The 20279-nt window shown below is 34.5% G+C and overlaps 1 protein-coding gene across 14 annotated transcripts in view; it reads right to left on the bottom strand.

The window, feature by feature from the left end:
* Window positions 1-20279, bottom strand: part of LOC142345818 (uncharacterized) — a 401292-nt gene that overhangs the window by 253681 nt on the left and 127332 nt on the right. For 13 of the 14 annotated variants that reach the window (XR_012759357.1, XM_075398196.1, XM_075398205.1 and 10 more), the window contains 2 exons: window positions 16055-16243; window positions 9654-9677 (listed from right to left, as the gene is read on the bottom strand). Coding sequence is in view for 13 of the 14 variants with exons in the window: in XM_075398196.1 (XP_075254311.1) it covers window positions 9654-9677; window positions 16055-16243 (213 nt within the window). In the remaining variant the exon portion in view is untranslated. The remainder of the gene's footprint in view (window positions 1-9653; window positions 9678-16054; window positions 16244-20279) is intronic. The other variant, XM_075398203.1, reaches the window with a different exon arrangement.

Below are 20279 nucleotides of genomic sequence, written 5' to 3'. Positions count from 1 at the left end.
TGATGAAGATGGTGATTTCATTTGAGAAGCAGCGGGGACGATTACACTTGGGGGGGGGGTGTGCTTGGTGCTCATTTTGTGACTTCTGTGGTTGAGGCCTAAAATATTTTCATATTAATCGCCTGTGTCATTATTATCACACATTATGGCTTCTTTTCATGTTTGCAAATGTATTGCTAATAATATATAAAAAATAATATATTGTGAAATGGTTTTTGTAAAGTTTTGTTGCTAACTGCTTTATTTAAAAATTATAATGCTAAATTCATTTGTTATTAAAGTTTGGTAGAAAAGTTTTTTTTTGTTTGGCTAACTGCAAAGTTTTTTTAATGAAGGAGGGGGAATAATAAAAAATTTTTTTATTCTTATGCCAGGCGGGCAGCCCTGGCACAAGTACGTCTTTCTCCGCTGCCCGGAGGTGTGAGTCTCGGGGCGTGTGTCACACTAACACGGCTGCTACGACCCGCGCACCTGGGGAGACAACCTTGCTGAGCTGAAAATTTCTAAGGAGGGCAAGCTGGAGAAAGCTGAGGTAACCCCTTCCCAAGGAAATAGTGAAAAAGGTATAAAGATCGTTTGGACTTAAGTTGTTTTTTTTTGGTTTATTAGACAACGTCGTCTAAAAAATTTTTGCAAATGGGACATTTTGACTGCTTATTTATACATACTCGACAGAATCGATGATCCTCATGTTGGGAAAAATGTGGGTGTTTTGTTACTCCTAATTCTGTTTTCATTTTTTTGCTTAAATTGCAGCGAAAGTATGATGTGATCAGGACGGGAAGACAAGGTCGAAGACAGATGGGACATTTAGGGTTTGTGTATCTTTTAAAAAGTGGTTTCTGCAAGGAATACATACATAGTGAGGATTTTCTTTGGGGAAATGCTTGTGTAGTTTTTCTACAATAACGGTTTTGGTTGAACATATGGGGGCAGATAATGTCTTTATGCGGATAGAGCCAATGGAAACCGTCGAATAGGGATTGTGAAAGACTCATCGAGTGACTATTCATTTATTTTCCTTAGACAAAAACAGGAAAACCTTTGAGAAACTGCAGTAGGATGAGATTAATGAGGAACGATATGGCAAACAAGGTAATTAGGAGTAGGATAAATAATTTTGTGGATAGTTCTAGATTGGTCATTTTCAGTATCTGGAGTAAATTTGGCCAATTGCGGAAAGGAGGTAGTGATTAATAAAAAGGGATATTGCCAATGCGCATAAGAGAACAAATAGAAAAATAAACAATGTTATGGGGTGCATTTTGTCAATTCAATGAGTAGTGTAGAAGTAGGATGAAGGAGGTGACGTGCTCCTGGTAAAAACTGAATGGAATTAGGGATATCGAGTGGATTAAAAATAAAACCAGGGAAAGAAGTAAAATTTTGGAAGTTCTTGGACGCATTTTAGATTATGTGATTGTTTTTTCCTAACAAGGGCATAATTTATAATCTACGCAAAATTTACAAAAGTTGACGGGCTTACGATCACTGTGATGAAACGTTTTTGCAACAGAATATTGAAATTTTGTTTGTTTGCAAATATCACATTGAAACCAGTTAATGATTGAAAAGATAACATTAAATTTAGAGCATTTAGGACAAAAATAATAGCCCATATTTTTTATAACATATTGGTAACAGAGCAGACACATTACGTGGGGTAGTTCGTTAGGGGGGTTCTCGTGTAATTTCTTGAAAACAATTGTTTCTCGTCTGCAGCATAAACAAATTAATGAAACCGGTTTGGATTCTATAGTATTGCTTTCTTTGTCAATTGTATTCATTTTTGAAAGAATGTTAGTGGAGGGGATTACGAGATTGGCACGGTTGGAGGATTTGATTGTTGATTATTTTGGGATTTTATTGTTTGGTGTACTACTATTATAACTATTAACATCAAAAAGTTGAAAGGAAAACTTACAACTACAAGGAAAACGGTTAAAACGAAGAAGAAGGCTGCTGCAATAATCATGAGGGCCATTAATAAAAATTCAAGTAATGTGGGGGTAAACATTTTGGATAGTTTGTGAGCGTAGTTTTGAATCGAGGAGTTTACCACGGGTTGTTTGTGTCAATTGTTTATTTGCATAAAGGGCATTTAGTAGTTGTGAAAGTCATACACTGCAAACAAATTGATTGTCTTGGGTGAAAGTATCTGAAGTGACTGTGGCTGTTGGATAACTGTTTGACTTCTTGACAAGAATCGCACTGGAAATAATGGCAATGACTGATTGTATAAATGGGAGTTACGCAAATTGGGCATTTAGGCTGGTTCCAATATTTAAGTAACTCATTTTTGCAAGGAATGCAAGCAAAATCGGGGGGTTGACCGTTTGGGTTTTTGTGCAATTTTTTTAATTGACGACAAGGGAGGTAACAAATAGGTCATTCGATTTTTGGGGTTGAGTCAATTTGTGGTTGCTGAGATAATATTTTCAAAATGTTTCCCATTATATGGATAAATCAGAGATATTTGGGTATGCGACTTCTAATCCTTGGTGTTCAAGTTCGTTGGGGATAGTTACATTTCAATCTGCAATAGCAAAAAAGAAATTCCAGTGTTTCTCGTTTGGATAGATGTAATAATGATTAATGTTACCTGTGCTTAGGAACATATAAGTTATTTTGATACATGCTTTTTACTGTATGAAACAGATAGTAAACCAGCTTTCTGCTTTAACAATTTTAACTTTTTCCTTACCAATGAACAAAATCATTTTATTTTCAACAATTTGGAAACAAATGAGGGAAAAGGAACAAATTGATCAGAAAAAAAATGGATGGAAATAATGAGCAGGGGAAAAAAACAAAAAAATAATTTTTGGGGAGAGAAAGCTATGTGAAACGAATTACTTTACTGAAGAGCGCCCAAGTTGACTGGGAAGTGCTTTTCGATATCAATGAGTGCTAGAAAGAATTCCCAGTGCATCATTCCCATGGTGACTCGAGTAGAACCCTCGCATCCACGTTCGTAGTCAGTATAATGTATGATTATACAGGGTTTAATTTCTGCAGTGGGAGTTTCAATGAATGATCTCTCGAGGGACTGTACTTTGACTAGGCGCTCACCAAAGTGGAACAGCATTATAGAAGATCTAAATTAAAAGGGATTTTAGAACCATTTAAAGCTTGGGATATATTTATAAAGAATGTCCAATAGGGGGAAGATGGTGGTAAGGTAATGGTTCCATCAGTCCAAGTGTTTAAATATTCGAAATGGAGTATTAGTTGTGGTATTACTCTGTAACATTTTGTTGTGACAAATGATTTTTCAAAAAGTTGAATTTGTACAATGCAATTTTGGTATGAGACGATCATTGCTGTTTTTTAATTGTTAATTGTTTCCAGTTCTTTAGAAAGGATATCGTTTTGACAAGAATCACTTGTTTGCAGATCAAAATAAATATTGTGAGGTACACAGTTTGGATATTCTAGAATAAAGAGGAAAAATTTCCAATGAACTGAGAGAAGATTAAAACTTATTAAACAAATTTTTTCACTTTGGATTTCTTTGAGTGTTACTAGCATAGTAGGTGCAGGAGTTGGGTATGCATCAAAAGATCGTTGAATTTTTTGTAACTCTAAAATTTATTGTTAACTGCAAATATCATAGTTTAGAATGATACTCAAGCAATGTAGATTGGATGTTGTACTTGAAATATCGCGTTCTCTTTGTAAGCTAGAAAAATGATGAATTCGGCGAACTGAGGATGAGTAATGAAAATAGCTAAAAGTCTGTAAGTATTTGTAATGGGTTTTTTCGCGAAAGTCATTATACTTATAGCGGTGACACAGTATACGGCTAAAAGCTCAAAATTTTGGTTTCCGATTCTGACTTGTAGGTTTCTATTAGTTAAATGAATAATGTTTGCTGGTCTAGTTCATTAGGCAAACTATTAGGGTCAAATTGTGCTAAATACACGAAATAATTCCAATACAACGAATGAGGGGTTAAAATCACACTATCGTTTTCCCAAGTGTCCCAAAACTAGAAGTTTATAACAATTTTAGGGAAAATGTCTCCGTGATTTTCTTCAAAGGTTTTCTTTATTTGATAAATTGTAACAAGTCTATCTTGAAACAAAAAGTAAATTAATGGAAGCGTTTTAGTTGTTAATTAACTTATTGCCCTTCATTTCAAAACTATGTATTAATGTATGTAAATTAAAAAAAGGATAAAAAGGGGTGTCAATTATTTCTGTAAACCGGATTATTGACAACGAATTATTTATAGATAATGTATCAATCTGATTCACTGTAGGAAAATCGGAGTAGGGGAAGAGTGCAGGCAATAACTAGATAAACATAGTTGGGATTACATAGTTGAAACTGGATACGCCACTGGTCGCACCAGTTATCAAATTTGGCTGGGCTACTACAGATCTCACAATACGGGATCTCTTTATGTATGCCAGTCAAACTTGACAAAAGATATAACAAATCAAAGGCAAACATAAATGCCTAAGACCTGTCTGTGCTATAAGTCTCAATTTAAAATTGTTTGGGGGCTGAAAGTATTTAATTCATAAAAGAGTGAACATAAAGTTACAGCATACTAATTACCAGTTACGTTGCGGTGAAATCGAGATGAGCTGCAAGGCGAATGTTCAGTTGGGTAGTTCTTCAGTTTTTACGGGAAAATAAATTTTTAAAATTGAATCTAGAAATATTTGTTTAAGTTTTTAAACAATGTTGTTAGATTATTTTCTTGTCGAAGTTTTAAGTTATTTTTCGGAGAAATGAAAGCAGTTGTCTGCTGCTGATCTCTAGAAATTGTTTCTGTCTCTCTAATTTTATTCCGTCCCATTTTGCTGAGAGAAACAATAAATTCCCCTCAGCTCCGTTTGGGCCAATAGGGAGCGAATCACAAACTCACGTTCATAGTGAGGTGCTTCTTAATTTTCCTCTTGGCCGAGAAGGCAAGAGAATTAACTCTTTTTCATCTCACGGAAAAATTATTGAAACTCCAAAAAATAATAAAAATCTAAAAAGCTGAGAGCATCAATTATTGATTTCGTAGGCGCCTGTTTTCTGCTTTCCCCCTCCTCTAAAACCACAACAATTATGGTTTTCTTGAGGGCTTTTTATGAGACTCTATTGTCTTTCCCCTGAAGCAATCTGCTTCATCTTTATTGAACTTGGGGAGAAAGATCTGCATTGCAACTGTCAAAAGCAGAAGTAATTTAAATCAAAAGAAACTGTGGTTTTACAGGCCGCCTACGTTCAACAACGTACATTTTCTGTCCTAGATATAAGCGGGGAGATCCAGGCCTAAAGTTGTGTTATTTAAATAAGTCGAATTGAGTTGTTGAAATACTTGTGTACTGGTAGTCTTAACAAGCGTTAGTTTGTTTAGTGCGCGGCGAAAGAATGGTAAATTAGCGCCTAAATACGTTCGCTCTAATGCGGGACTAATTATCCGTTCATTTGTAACGGCTCTCGTAATACTACATAATAATTTGTTAAAGTTGAAAAATTTAGCACGGGGGCACAGTTACTTGTCAGTAAAATAACGGGAACTGAATTTTTCAAAAAATAAATATTTTGATAAAATCTTGATTACCCTTTCTCAATCTTATTTGGAAACGATTCTTATTGTTCCGACCCCTCTTGAGGGGGGGGGGGAACTATGTACTAAACTGGGTTTTTTTTGTTCAGTCAATTTTGGCCGATCGTTATATTCATCGTAGAGAGTTGAGACTGGTATCAATAGAAAGCTTGTCCAATGTAGAATATGGAATTAAAAAGATTTTTTTAATTTTCGTTTTTGACAGGGAGATATCGGGGTTTAAACTTTCGAGAAAATAGAGTGAACTCCGTTGATTTCACTCACCTTCTTTGGAATTTTTGACTAAAATTTCGCCAATTTTGATAAAATTTAATAAATTGTTGATTTTACGATTAAAGACAAAATTCATTGTCAGTTATTTTCATTGAACTTTTTTTGTCACAAATTCCGGCTAAGAATTTCGAAATATTCAGACTTTTTCATCAAAAACAGCACGAAATAAGTTTCTTTAGTCCCTTCTGATTAAATTTGAACATCCAAACACCACTAGCACAATCTTTGTAGACTGAAAAAGGGGCTATTTCCACTTCAACTTCCGTTGAGAGTGCTCTGTAAATAAAACTTTGCCGTTTTTTGCTAACTTTATTCGTTGATTATCAAAAACTCAGCATTTACCTTTGATTTTTTAACAAACAAAATATCTATATCAATGACATTCCAAAAAATAAATATTCCTTATGGACAATCAACATTAGCAGGACTAGTTCTGTACCAATCTTGGACCGTTACAATCCAAAAATGATCCGGATTGTCATCAGTCGGTTTTTTATTTAAAAAAATTCGATCTCTTTTATATTAATTAAATTACAGAACATTTCAAATCAAAGCTCACTAGGTCCTCTTAACTTCATAAATAGCTCGAAATTAATTTATCTAGTTGATTGCTTGAAAGCTAATTGTCTTTTTTACTTTTAAAATATTTGATTTTCAAATAAAAAATGGCTTATTGAACTTTGCCTCCATTTTTCTCTTACTTTGGTCAACTTGTAGCTTAGGGTCAGCAATCTAAGAGCACTCTTTCTTTCTGCTGAAATCAAAATTAGTCTTTATTGCTGTTTTACGCCTTAAGTTATGGTGTTCTGGCTTTGATACTACTAGATTTCACAATTTTTTATTTTTAGGTATTTGCCCATTTTTCATGTCTTCTAAATTTGTCAAATTATCACGTTATTGTCATTTCATATACCACATTTTTCCCGTTCAAAACAATGCATATTTGATAACATTTAAATCCCTAAAGACATAGATTGTAGTTCTTTACCGCTTCGACAATACTTTCTCGAAGAATTCAATTGATTTTTTTTAATTTTGTCTTTAACTGTCGTTTTACTTTGTCTTTTTAGTCGAATTTAATTTCCTGTAACATGACCCGGTTTGATTGGCTTTTCCTGGAAGAGTAGATGAGCTGATGTTCTGATATTAGAAAATAAATAACGGCTTTCATGACTTTGAAAACAATTGTTTTCCAAAATTAAAAAAAAACATTTCAACTTCGCAATTTTGTTCCTTTTATTGTCTGTTTGGTACCTGGTCTCATTATTTAAAGGTTCAAGATGACATTTGTTTGTCAAGGAAAGGTGTCAAAAGGGATTCGTGTCACAAAATCTAATGTTTTTAAAGAATTCGTTATGAATTTACTGGCTTCGACACGGGTTTTTCACAAAAAAAAAGTAAATTTAATTTTGATTTTTGTCCTATTTGACGTTCTTTTTGTAGACGTAAGACATGTTCTGGATAATTGCAGGTCTCGAGGGCTTCCTTTGGATGAATAAACAAACCTATTCAATTTTTTCATTTTGTAATTAATGGCTTTCATGTCTTTGGAAATAAGTTATTTTCGATAGAAACAAGTTTTACATAATCTTGCTTTTCTTCTTTTTGGTCTAATTGTTACCTAGTTTCATTAATGAGAGGTCACATAAAACATTTCAAAGGAACGTGTCAAAAAAGATTGATGTCACAAAATCTAATGTTTTAAGAGAAACCGTTATGACTTTACTGGCTTCCACACGGGTTTTTCACAAAAAGAAGTAAATGAACTTTTTATTTTTGTCATATTTGACGTTCTTTTTGTAGACGTAAGACAGATTCTGGATAATCGCCGGTCTCAAGGGCTTCCTTTGGAAGAATAGATGAACCTAATCAAATTTTTCATTTTGTAATTAATGACTTTCAATTCTTTGGAAAAAAATTTTTTTTCGAAAAAAAAACAAGTAATACATAATTTTGCGTTTTCTTTTTTGTCTAATTGTTGCTTATGTTCATTAATGAGCGGCCATATAATACATTATCAGTGTTCGACGAAGGTGCAATCAAATATATTTTGGGGGCAAAGTTTGGCTTTACGGCTTCCAAAGCATCTTCTGGCTAGTTTTAATTGATTTTTAGTTGTCTATTTGTTGTTTTTTCTGCATAAAAAACTGAATACCAAGAGTTCTTAATTCCCTTCTATAGAAGTATTGGTAATTGTAAACCTATGGGAAATTTTAGTTGATTCCTAATGGTTTTCATTACTTTGAAATTGTTTTTTTTTAAATTCAGCGAATTTTCTAACTTTAAAGTTTCTGTTCTTTTTTGTCTAATTGTCACCAAGCTTTATTATGAACTGGTGAATAACCATTTTATTGTGGTGAATTACAACTTATTTTGTTTCTTTTCAGTTTTATCTGACGCTATTTTAATTTGTTATTAAGTTTTGTTTTTGAATACGGACATAACTTTTTTGATGTAATTAATGTTTGTTGTTGTTGTTTGATCTTGCCATTCGTCTTCGCTCGCTTTCCTAAATCGGCATATCTCATCAATCTAATGCATCATTTTTTACTCCACTGAGTTATTTGCTTTGGAGGCTATCTTTTCGTTCATACACCAGTTTTTTTTTGAAAAATACTTGAATTTTTTTGGGTTTTTCTATCTGTTCCTCATTTGGTAGACAATTAGGCCAAAATTGTGGATGAGCGGGGTCGGAACATTATGTGCGATCGCACATTACCGAGCCGTCTTGTTTTTTTTAATTTGATATTTCATGCCCGGTCCGGGTTAAACTTTTTCGGTTATTTCACCCAGCTATTGGTTTTTGATAACCATACAAACATCACCCTAGTAAAAAAAAATATTCAGTTTTTAAACATAAGAAATCAGTGAAGTGAAATTTATAATCGTCCAATTAATTTTGTGACCGAGCTAAAGATGTATTTCCAGTAATTTTGCACGTTCTTCTAAAATTTTGCTCTAATAAATAGGTTTGAAATTCCTTCAAAAAAGAAATCTATCATAACGTTTCACATTATAAACAGAAAAATCAAAACTTCCTATGAAAAAACACCGACAATTTCTTACGTCTAAAACCAAACATACCGACGATCTTTTATGTACAAATACCGAACATATCGAATCTTCGGACTTTAGCAGGAGTCTTGTAACTTGAACTTGTAACACAAAAATGCAAGTTTGAAATCGTGTACTGTATATAGGCAAATGTGGCATTGTGTATAATTTTAAACGTGTTTCTGTGTAATCGCAGTGCAGCAGCATTAGGCTTTCAGTCTGCAGTGTATTAACAGTAGCCTGTTCTCAGCTGTCCTTTTTCAATTATTCCCCACATATCAGACTGTTCATTTGATGAGCATGAATGCTCTTTTTTGGTGACTACGGCCATTTTTTTTCCGTCTGAAACTTTCACGTGGTACCATTATTGCAGCCAACATTGGTCAGGCTATGGTCAACCTGAAGCTATGGTTAAGTAAGAGCTCATCCTCACACAGACAGCTTCATGGAGTCAGGGGATTGAACTCTCAATTATTGGCGTGTGAATGATTGTAGAACCTGGTACTACCGAACTCTGGAATTTTAAGACTTGCACGTTCGTGTTTCTCATGAAAACGTTTGATAATGTACCATTAATATAGCACAGGTGTTCATTTGTTGACTGATTACTACATTGAAAAAGTTGTTCATTGATGAAGAGAGAAAGAGGGAGATAGAACAGGTGTGAGTATGTAAAGTGATGAACAGGTTGTAATCATAGTAATTAATAGACAAATATTATTGTAATTGAAGTATTAGATTTAGATATACTAACGGTGTTTGTTTATAGAGTCAGGAGCTGAAAACATTCGCAGAGAGCGTGAAGAGATTAGCCAACTCTTATTATCACTAATAATAACATAAACAACAACAGTATAAACATGTGAACAGAGCAGTAAACAGACAGCAATGGTGTCTACAGATTCAACAGATTATACAAATTACGGAAAGGGAAAATAGAATAGAACAGATTTTGTTCCATTTTTTTCCCGCCCTGGTCGAGAAATTTTGCGAAAATTATTTAAGAAATACGCTGAAATACGCTGAAATGCGCTGATTTTTTAAAAAGTTCAGCGCAAAAACCTTACATAATAATGCGCTGAAATGTGCTGAAAATTAGACGTCTACGTGAATGTTACCAAATCAGATTATTTCTTCAAAACTTCCCAATAAATGGAAGAATTAATCATATTCAGATTTAAATTTTTAATTTATAGGCCTACTTATGTCTTCGATCTTCTGGAAAAACTATTAAAAGGGACTTTATTGTAAAGCTGGTTATTTAACAATAATAGGACGCATTGTATATCTGTTCTTTTTGTTAGAAAGTTTTTTTTTCTAAAATTCCACTCAAAGCGACTAAAAAATAATGCAACATATGCATCATATAAATGCTAAAACAAAACATGTTGCAATTGTTCTGTGTCCCCATTTTGTTCAAAAGTTTCTGATTTTTGTATTTTTTCGTCTAAATTGTCGTAAGTCTAAACAACCGTAAAAATGGATTAACGTTTACAGAGGAATAAATTTTGTTTAAACAGCATTTGAAGTCTTTCTGTAGAGCAGACAACAAATGCTACTTTCTACAAGTATATATCTTTCGAATTTATCTTGGTAAAAAAATTCGACAAATAATTTACGTCGAATTTAAGTTGAATTTTTGCTGTTGTTTTCTTCCTCAAAATTCCTTCAAATTTTTAGTAAGAATGACCATTGAAAAAACGAAACTTTACAAAAGCAACGTTACTTCAAAAGAGTCACATTTTTTGATCTGTAAAAAATTTTCAGTAATCAAGAAATCATAATCAAAGATAACAATTTGGCAGTATTTTTCGTTTTATTTTGAATTAACGAAATTGTCAATTAATTACAAGGGTTGAGCTTGCCAATATAGTTAACCCCGTTTACACCAAAATTAGTCAAATAAATAAAAAGCATTTTCAGCTTATCTAACTCCGTCTTAACAATTACTTTTTTAAGCGGAAAATTGAAGAAATTTCTGAAACCTGAAAAATAACTTTGCGCGAAGGAATATTTTAGAGTGATTGATTTGGACATGTGTGCTATCAGCTTTCAATGCATTTATTGAAAACTAGAGTTTACGTTTTTTTCATTCCAAAATATCAGATCTTCTAAATTAAACAATCCAGTTACTGAAAAATCGATCTATGTTCTTTTAGAGTGAACAGTAGATTCTTAGAAAATTTTAGTCAACTTGACTTCATAGGTCGGAGATTTTTCGCCCTCGATAAAACTGTGATTGACAACGGGGAACATTTTTTTTGGTGAATTAGACACAACACCCAATGCTTTACTACTCATACATTCACAAATGATGTTTTTTTTTCAAAAAGATACAGATATATTTTGATTGTTTTTGAAAAATTTGAGTTTGAAATTCCACTCAAAGCGACAAAAAAATAATGCCACATATGCATCATATAGATGCTAAAACAAAACATGTTGCAATTGTTCTGTGTCCTCTTTTTGTTCAAAATTTGTGATTTTTGTATTTTTTTCTTCTAAATTGTTGTAAGTCTAAACAACCGTAAAAATGGATTAACGTTTACAGAGGAATAAACTTTGTTTAGACAGCATTTGAAGTTTTTCGCAGCTCCAGTCAATCATAAATTTTCAGACAAACGTAAATCTTCCGCTCTTTCTGTAGAGCAGACAACAAATGCTGTTTCTACAAGTATATATCTTTCGAATTTATCTTGGTAAAAAAATTCGACAAAAAATTTACAAGTTGAATTTTTGCTGTTGTTTTCTTCCTCAAATTTCCTTCAAATTTTTGGTAAGAATGATCATTGAAAAAACGAAACTTTACAAAAGAAACGTTTTTTCAAAAGAGTCACATTTTTGGATCTGTAAAAAATTTTCAGTAATCAAGAAATTATCAAAGATAACAATTTGGCAGTATTTTTCGTTTTATTTTGAATTAACGAAATTGTCAATTAATTACAAGGGTTGAGCTTGCCAATATAGTTAACCCCGTTTACACCAAAATTAGTCAAATAAATAAAAAGCATTTTCAGCTTATCTAACTCCGTCTTAACAATTACTTTTTTAAGCGGAAAATTGAAGAAGTTTCTGAAACCTGAAAAATAACTTTGCGCGAAGGAATATTTTAGAATGATTGATTTGGAAATGTGTGCTATCAGCTTTCAATGCATTTATTGAAAACTAGAGTTTACGTTTTTTTCATTCCAAATTATCAGATCTTCTAAATTAAACAATCCAGTTACTGAAAAATCGATCTATGTTCTTTTAGAGTGAACAGTAGATTCTTAGAAAATTTTAGTCAACTTGACTTTATAGGTCGGAGATTTTTTGCACTCGGTAAAACTGTGACTGAAAACGGGGAACATTTTTTTTTTGGTGAATTCGACACAACACCCAATGCTTTAATACTCATACATTCACAAATGATGTTTTTTTTTTCAATAAGATACAGTTATATTTTAATTGTTTCAAAAACTTGAGTTTGAGCTTCACAGAAAAATATAGAAGTTCCTGAGCCTCCCTTCTATCCTTCTGTTGAGTTGCAAAAGCGATCATCAAATTTATTAATTGGTTAAATTCTATGTTGCAAAGCTGCATTAGGTTTGCTAATTAAATAGTATTTTTGACATCACGGGACGTAGAAGTGCTTAAAATCTTCCAGAGAACCACACATGCAATATTTAATTTGAAAACAATCAGATTTATTGATCAAGTCTACTTTACTTTTCTGCATAATGAGATTTGATTTATTTGATGATAAAATTCAGAAGACATAAGTATTAAAACTTTCGGGGTTCTAAAAAAAATCATTGGATTTGCAGAAAATCAACTTCAGTTCTGAAAATTTTATTTTTGTTAAGATCAAAATCTTTTTCTTTAACGCCGTCCACATCTATTGCATCCGACTTTTGAATCAGAAATCTTTTCCCAAAAGTTTTCATTCTTTGTTTTCCAATGCAGCATTCTTGTCAAAGACCGTTGATTCATTTTCAAAGATCGTTGATTTTTAAAATATGAGATTGAAGTCTTAGTTTAATCCAATTATTTAATAGTTCAATTTACATAACAATACGTCCCTAAAAAATGACAATGTCGGAAGAGTTTGATTTTTATCATTTTTTAACTATTGTGTTTTATTACTTTTCAATCGATTTTTTTTTGGAGTTTCAAAAGTCTGTATGTATTACAAAATTTTAAAAAAGAGAAAAGAGCAGATTATATGCAATTTTCTTTCATTTTCTTGTGGCAAGTTGGTGATTTTTAAAAACTTTTTACCTGATATCACGCAAATAAAAATACAATGGCGTTAATAAACAGGGCAGAAATTAGAAAAAAAATTATTCAATTGATGTAAATGAAGAGACACTAGTTTTGAATCAAAAAACCAAAAAAGTTTAAACGATGGGATGAAGATCTGCTCTAAATAAAAATACAGCTGCTGTCTCTAATTTCTCTAATAAATCTGCAAAATTTTTTATTTGCAAAGTATAATAGTTTAGCTCTGCGCGAAAAAAAGTTTCCTATTTGATCTCAAAACTTATGGATCAAAAGCTTTGACTTGGAGGCGCTTAATGTTATTTTTGCTATGTCAAATAATGAAAATTTTCTTAAGCTTTTTTGATATAAATGATGTTAATTTCATAGGTATACTCATTTTTCACAAATACCTGTCTTTGATTTAATTTACAAAACGTTTTGTCAATAATTTGTTTGAGTAATTTTTTGACACTGTTTACTATCGCCTGGTTTCTACCAATTGTGTATTATTTTGAAAAGCCCTTATGGATCACAAGTAAAACCAACTTTGTAAAAACGGAAATTTTCTGCTGTTTAATTTCTCAGCTCAACACCTTTCATTTTTTTATTGTTTCTGAAGTTTGGCCTGATGTGGTGCAAATTTGGTTTTAATTCAAATAACAGGCAAAAAATAAAGTAGTTTTTTTGGCAGATTTCGCTCTTGGGTCCCATTTTGCTCATTTTTCCGAAATTATATCAGACAAATAGCTCAAAACCAAAATTTCTTTTAGCAGTAAGAGCTCAAATTTTTACTTTCGATTTTCAAGAAATTCGAAATTTCCTAGTCAATTCTCGACATAAACCCAGCCCATGAGAGAGGTATCTGTAACTGTGCACCACCTGCCACCTCAGGGGGAAAATCAGGTCAAAAATAACCAAGAAGTTGGATCAAAATAATTTTAACAGGTGAATAAGTCACAATTTGAACACATTTAATTGCAGCGAAAAAAGTACTTACAATATATATTATACGAAACTTTTAATTATATTATATTAGTCATTTCACTATATAGAGTTACATAGCAAACCTAACCAGAACGTCACCATAATATTATGGCCTTACGGGAAAAGAAATATTAATTTGAAAATTAAGGGATCTTTTCCGTTTGTGCTACTAACCCAGCTTAGATGGTGTTCCTTATTTGCGACCCCTAAACCAAGCTTACGTGCTGAATATAATTAACACAAAAAAGTGATTTGCTGTGTAATGATATAAATATTGTGGGATGCGTTAACTGGGTTGTCAATTCAAAATACAAGTCATAACTTATTCCCTTGTTCTAAGGAGGGGAGGGGAGGGGGAGAGTTAGTCCTATACAAGAGGGGACGGGAGGGGGAGAGTTAGTCCTATACAAAAGGGGAGGGGAGGGGGAGAGTTAGTCCTATACAATAGGGGAGGGGAGGGGGAGATTTAGTCCTATACAATAGGGGAGGGGAGGGGGAGAGTTAGTCCTATACAAAAGGGGAGGGGAGGGGGAGAGTTAGTCCTATACAAGAGGGGACGGGAGGGGGAGAGTTAGTCCTATACAAGAGGGGACGGGAGGGGGAGAGTTAGTCCTATACAAAAGGGGAGGGGAGGGGGAGAGTTAGTCCTATACAATAGGGGAGGGGAGGGGGAGATTTAGTCCTATACAATAGGGGAGGGGAGGGGGAGAGTTAGTCCTATACAAAAGGGGAGGGGAGGGGGAGAGTTAGTCCTATACAAGAGGGGACGGGAGGGGGAGAGTTAGTCCTATACAAGAGGGGACGGGAGGGGGAGAGTTAGTCCTATACAAGAGGGGAGGGGAGGGGGAGAGTTAGTCCTATACAAAAGGGGAGGGGAGGGGGAGAGTTAGTCCTATACAAGAGGGGACGGGAGGGGGAGATTTAGTCCTATACAATAGGGGAGGGGAGGGGGAGAGTTAGTCCTATACAAAAGGGGAGGGGAGGGGGAGAGTTAGTCCTATACAAAAGGGGAGGGGAGGGGGAGAGTTAGTCCTATACAAGAGGGGACGGGAGGGGGAGATTTAGTCCTATACAATAGGGGAGGGGAGGGGGAGATTTAGTCCTATACAATAGGGGAGGGGAGGGGGAGAGTTAGTCCTATACAAAAGGGGAGGGGAGGGGGAGAGTTAGTCCTATACAAGAGGGGACGGGAGGGGGAGAGTTAGTCCTATACAAGAGGGGACGGGAGGGGGAGAGTTAGTCCTATACAAAAGGGGAGGGGAGGGGGAGAGTTAGTCCTATACAATAGGGGAGGGGAGGGGGAGATTTAGTCCTATACAATAGGGGAGGGGAGGGGGAGAGTTAGTCCTATACAAAAGGGGAGGGGAGGGGGAGAGTTAGTCCTATACAAGAGGGGACGGGAGGGGGAGAGTTAGTCCTATACAAGAGGGGACGGGAGGGGGAGAGTTAGTCCTATACAAGAGGGGAGGGGAGGGGGAGAGTTAGTCCTATACAAAAGGGGAGGGGAGGGGGAGAGTTAGTCCTATACAAGAGGGGACGGGAGGGGGAGATTTAGTCCTATACAATAGGGGAGGGGAGGGGGAGAGTTAGTCCTATACAAAAGGGGAGGGGAGGGGGAGAGTTAGTCCTATACAAAAGGGGAGGGGAGGGGGAGAGTTAGTCCTATACAAGAGGGGACGGGAGGGGGAGAGTTAGTCCTATACAAGAGGGGACGGGAGGGGGAGAGTTAGTCCTATACAAAAGGGGAGGGGAGGGGGAGAGTTAGTCCTATACAATAGGGGAGGGGAGGGGGAGATTTAGTCCTTGTAATTTGTCCTATACAAGGATGTCCTACAATTTAATAGTTCTTCATTTCATGGTACTGCGAATAGAGAAGGGAGGGGGGGGGGGGGGGTTTAATAACAGAAAAGGTGCAAAAAGTGAACTAACTGTTGTTCATTCCTGGTGATGCTGAGATGAGAGGGAAACTGTCTTTCTGCCACTGGATCTCCATGACTGAACTTCGCTCGAATCCCTTGTACCTGCAGGTTAAATTGAACTTCTCCCCAACTGCGACCAACACGTCGTTCAGCTCCGCTGTTTTGTCTTTGCTCGGGGATATCTGCTGAGAGTTAGTTCCTGCAAGCCAAACAAAACAAACGTAATTAGTGAGGGTATTTTTACCAAAAACATACCTTTTGCTTGTTTAGTACTTTTCTGTAACAGTATTAAGAGAACGAATGCGATTATGTATATATGTTCATTATTAATAGGTTTTGACTAATAGGTCCTCGTTCAAGAATCCTTATGAAAATACCTTTCCAGACCATTTTTGCCTATGAAAATACCCAGGCACACAAAAAATGCCGATGCCATAAAACGCAAAAAATATGACCTAAAATATATGCAAGAAGCCTTTGATGTTCGGTTTCAAAGGTAATAAAGCTCCGGTCTCTTCGGCTTAAAAACGTAGGAATTGTTGGTATGTTCGGTTTCAAACACAGGAGAGCGTCGGTATTATTCGGTTTGAAGGGCAAGAATTTACCTTTTTTTCTAAATACAGTAAATACAGTTCTATATACAGTAAAAGCCATATGATAACGTTCATTTTGATATTCGATTTTCAAAAACTTCAGACGTAAATAATGAAGAAAGTTTTCTAAATATTGTGGAATTTTATTGAAATACTTCATTATTTCTTCCTTCAAAATGTAACAGACTTGTTGAACATTGATGGGGCTTTAATTCGTGAAATCACATTCACGGGGTATTGATATGATCGTAAAAAAACAATTACATAAGGTCGTATTCATATAAATCGTCAAGTTTGAAACAGAATATACCGACCATTTTCTATGTTTGAAATGAAAACTAACAAAGATATTCTACGTTTGAAGTTTAAGATACCGAAAATTTCCTACGGTGGAAAACCGGAAAAAAAACTGATGATATAGAAGAAAAATGGAACAACATTTCAACATTTTTGTCAAATTCAAATTGAGGATACCCATAACTTCCCACGTTTAAGAGCCATATTCTCAAGAAGTAGGAAATTTCACTAAAAACAATGAAAAACTGAGGATTATAAAATCTGATCAAGACACCAATTAAGTTTTGCCAGCCAGATGAAACGTTTCATAGTACTAAATGTATAATGTGGAAGGCGATCAGAACACCCAATGCCAAAACAAACAATTGCACGAACTAACCAAAATAAACCCGATATTTATGCCTATAGTTAAAACAACCAGATCCATTATTTAACATAATATTATTTAAGTGAGTTGAGTTAGAATGTTTTTGAGTATTTTAATCAAGTTCCTTTTCAGACTTGCAGGCCATGGACATGCCATGCTTCAACGGCCAGTGGGACCTGAGATGAATCTATCACAACAAAAAAACGGGATAAAATTATCAACTTAAGTTTGATGCGTTCAGTACGGAGTGCTGACTTGTACTCGGACTATTGAACGACAAAATTAAAGGTAGTCAGATGGGTGTTTTAGCATTGGGTATAATATCATGAAACCATTGGAGGGTGTAATTTTTTCTTTTATTCACTTTATTTTGGCTTTATAAACCTTTGAAAAGCCACCAGATCTAAAAAAAACTTTTGTCAATATTAGCGTAATATCTTCAAAGAATATTGACGAGCATTTACAAATTTAAAGACTAGCAAGATAGCATCCGCACGCATTTTTGCGTTATGATAACTTAGTAGCCGTTATTTACAGGAATCAAGCAAATTTTTGCAACAATAGCTGTTTTAATTCAACTCTAAGTATCACATGCAACGAAAAAGATAGGAATTTAATGACCAGCTTGAAAGTTCAATGCACTCTTTCTTTTGATCTTATTATTTATATAGTCTGGATCTGAATTCTCTCATTAAATTCTCATTTATTTTCAATATTTACAAACCTAAAATTGCAACAAGAATGATAATTTTTATTATTGTTGGCAATTATGCGCTAATCTGTGTATCTTACATTGAACTAAAGGTGAAATTAATCCTGCCTAGTAAATAAATATAGATTTTTATAGACTTACTAATGACTGGTTTTGAACTACTTTACTCGCGTTTGTTTAATATACCTGAAAACTTTATAGGAATCTTTAAGCACTGGCCTTGCTAGAAACTTTTGTTGAAATCTTATGTCAGTGTATATAGATTGTATGTATTTAAGAAGTATGGAAGTGTATTTGAGTGTTAATTGCCATGGTCATATAAATCCAGCCATGTTTCACTCAACAGATTATCTGTCTTAAAAGTGAAGATAGCTGTATCTAAGTTTACGTTTCAAGGTTTATGTCAACGATATGCCTCCCATTCCCCCTTTCATCTGACAAGGGGGACAATAATTTGGGCACTTTTCAGAAATTTTCCAGTTGTCTGGGTAAATGGGTGTTGATCTGGACCAGCAGTTCAATTGGCATTTACTAGTATGGCTTTCTCTCTGACTCAATTTCAAGTCAACAAAATTCACATTTCACTCATATAACAAGCTATAATACCAGCATGTTGAGTGTTGGTGGTGATTAAGGCAAAGCTTGAACTCGCCAGGGTTCAAAATCAACCTCATAATCTACACAAAAACTTCAGATATCAAAGAAAACTTGTGAAAACACACGAAACCCAAAATACATCAAATTCATTCTATGTATCATTATCGATATGAAATGTTCTTAATCTGATTTTGTGCTTGCTTTTGAGATTGTTTTTAAATTGTAAGGTTTCTTTTCAAATTACATCAGTACAAAGCTGGAATTAGTTCATGCAGCTTGTAACTTCCCAGGTTGCCCACCTTAGACGAAACTTTGAAAACTTAAGAAGATGTATACGCTGCCGTATAAAACTTACAAAACTTTGTACGGCACCGTATAAGGCCATAATAAGTTTTCTACGGTACCGTATCCAATTGACGTAATTGCCAGTTTCTAAAGTCTACCTTCCTAAAACTGGTTTTAAAAACAACGGTTATCTCATACAAGTCATTTTTTCACTACTTTTTGGCACTTTTCACTTCTACGAAAAATTACAAAACTTAGTATGGCGCGTTGTCTGTTTTGAAGAGAGCTATTCGAGCCTAGTTTTTTTTATCTAGTGCTCCGCTCAATTCTCCTATAGCTTTAGTTTGTAGCTCCGCCGTAGCCGGTCCCCAGCCCGGATGAGAATGGAGGAGGGAAACACACCCAGAACATACTGGAAAAGTCTCAAAAGTCGGGTTTTTCAACAAGCCTTTCCGACAATTTTCCAGCTATTATTTTACCTTATAAACCTTATTAATCTTGGTACGGCCTTACTGCGGCACCTTATTAGTCTTGATATGGCATTAGCACGGCACCTTATAAATCTTAGTACGGGCGTAGTACGGTGCCGTAGGAAACTTGGCAAAACTTAGTACGGTTTTTTTCTAAGACTTATACGGTGCCGTAGTAAGGCCTTAGTAAGTTTTCCAAGTCTGGTCAACGTGGGTTGTCAGTGAGTATGTCAGATAAATTTAATCTCACAGAAAATTTTATTAAACCAACTCTTTGCCATAACAAATTCATAACTTATCGATGAAAAACTCGATAGCGATTAATTTGGGATTATTCTTGTTATCCCAATAGCTTTTTCCGAAAACAGAGTTACTAGAAGTAGAGCGGTGAAAAAGAAACGTCGGAAAAAAGTAGTCTAACAAACGGCAAAAAGGCGTGAGATACATATTTATGGTAATTGCAACAAGTTGCTTACTGAAAAGTACAACACTGTTGTTATCACCTTCGAGGAAATATCAGAAGTCTAGACAAAGCCATGTTTTACAAAACACGAAAAAAAGTGAAAAACAAACAAGGGGTGAAAACAACCGCGAGAGTAATGTTTTTCAGTCAACTTTTACAACAGTTGTTTAACTTGGCGTTTGTGTAGCTGAACAGGCCAGGTTTTTATGCCTCTTTACTCATCACTCTCCATAACGAAAAAAGGTTGAGAAACGAATGGCAAAAAATAGTAGCAAAATCCAAAAGCAAATTTTTATTTATTGTTGTTTGAGACTATAACTGTTTCAAAATTATTTAAAAAATTAATCGCAAAAAAAACTAGCATATCTTAACTAGCACATGTATCTGATCAGAAATCAATTTTTTTTATTAAAGTTGATTTTTTAAATATTTTGTTTACAAAAAAAATGCA

Source organism: Convolutriloba macropyga, chromosome 9 (genome assembly GCF_964194025.1).
Source record: "Convolutriloba macropyga chromosome 9, txConMacr16.3, whole genome shotgun sequence".
In the NCBI taxonomy this organism is placed as follows: Eukaryota; Metazoa; Xenacoelomorpha; order Acoela; family Convolutidae; genus Convolutriloba; species Convolutriloba macropyga.
The sequence above is the reverse complement of the archived record's forward strand: the minus strand, read 5'-3'. Positions and strand labels throughout refer to the sequence as shown.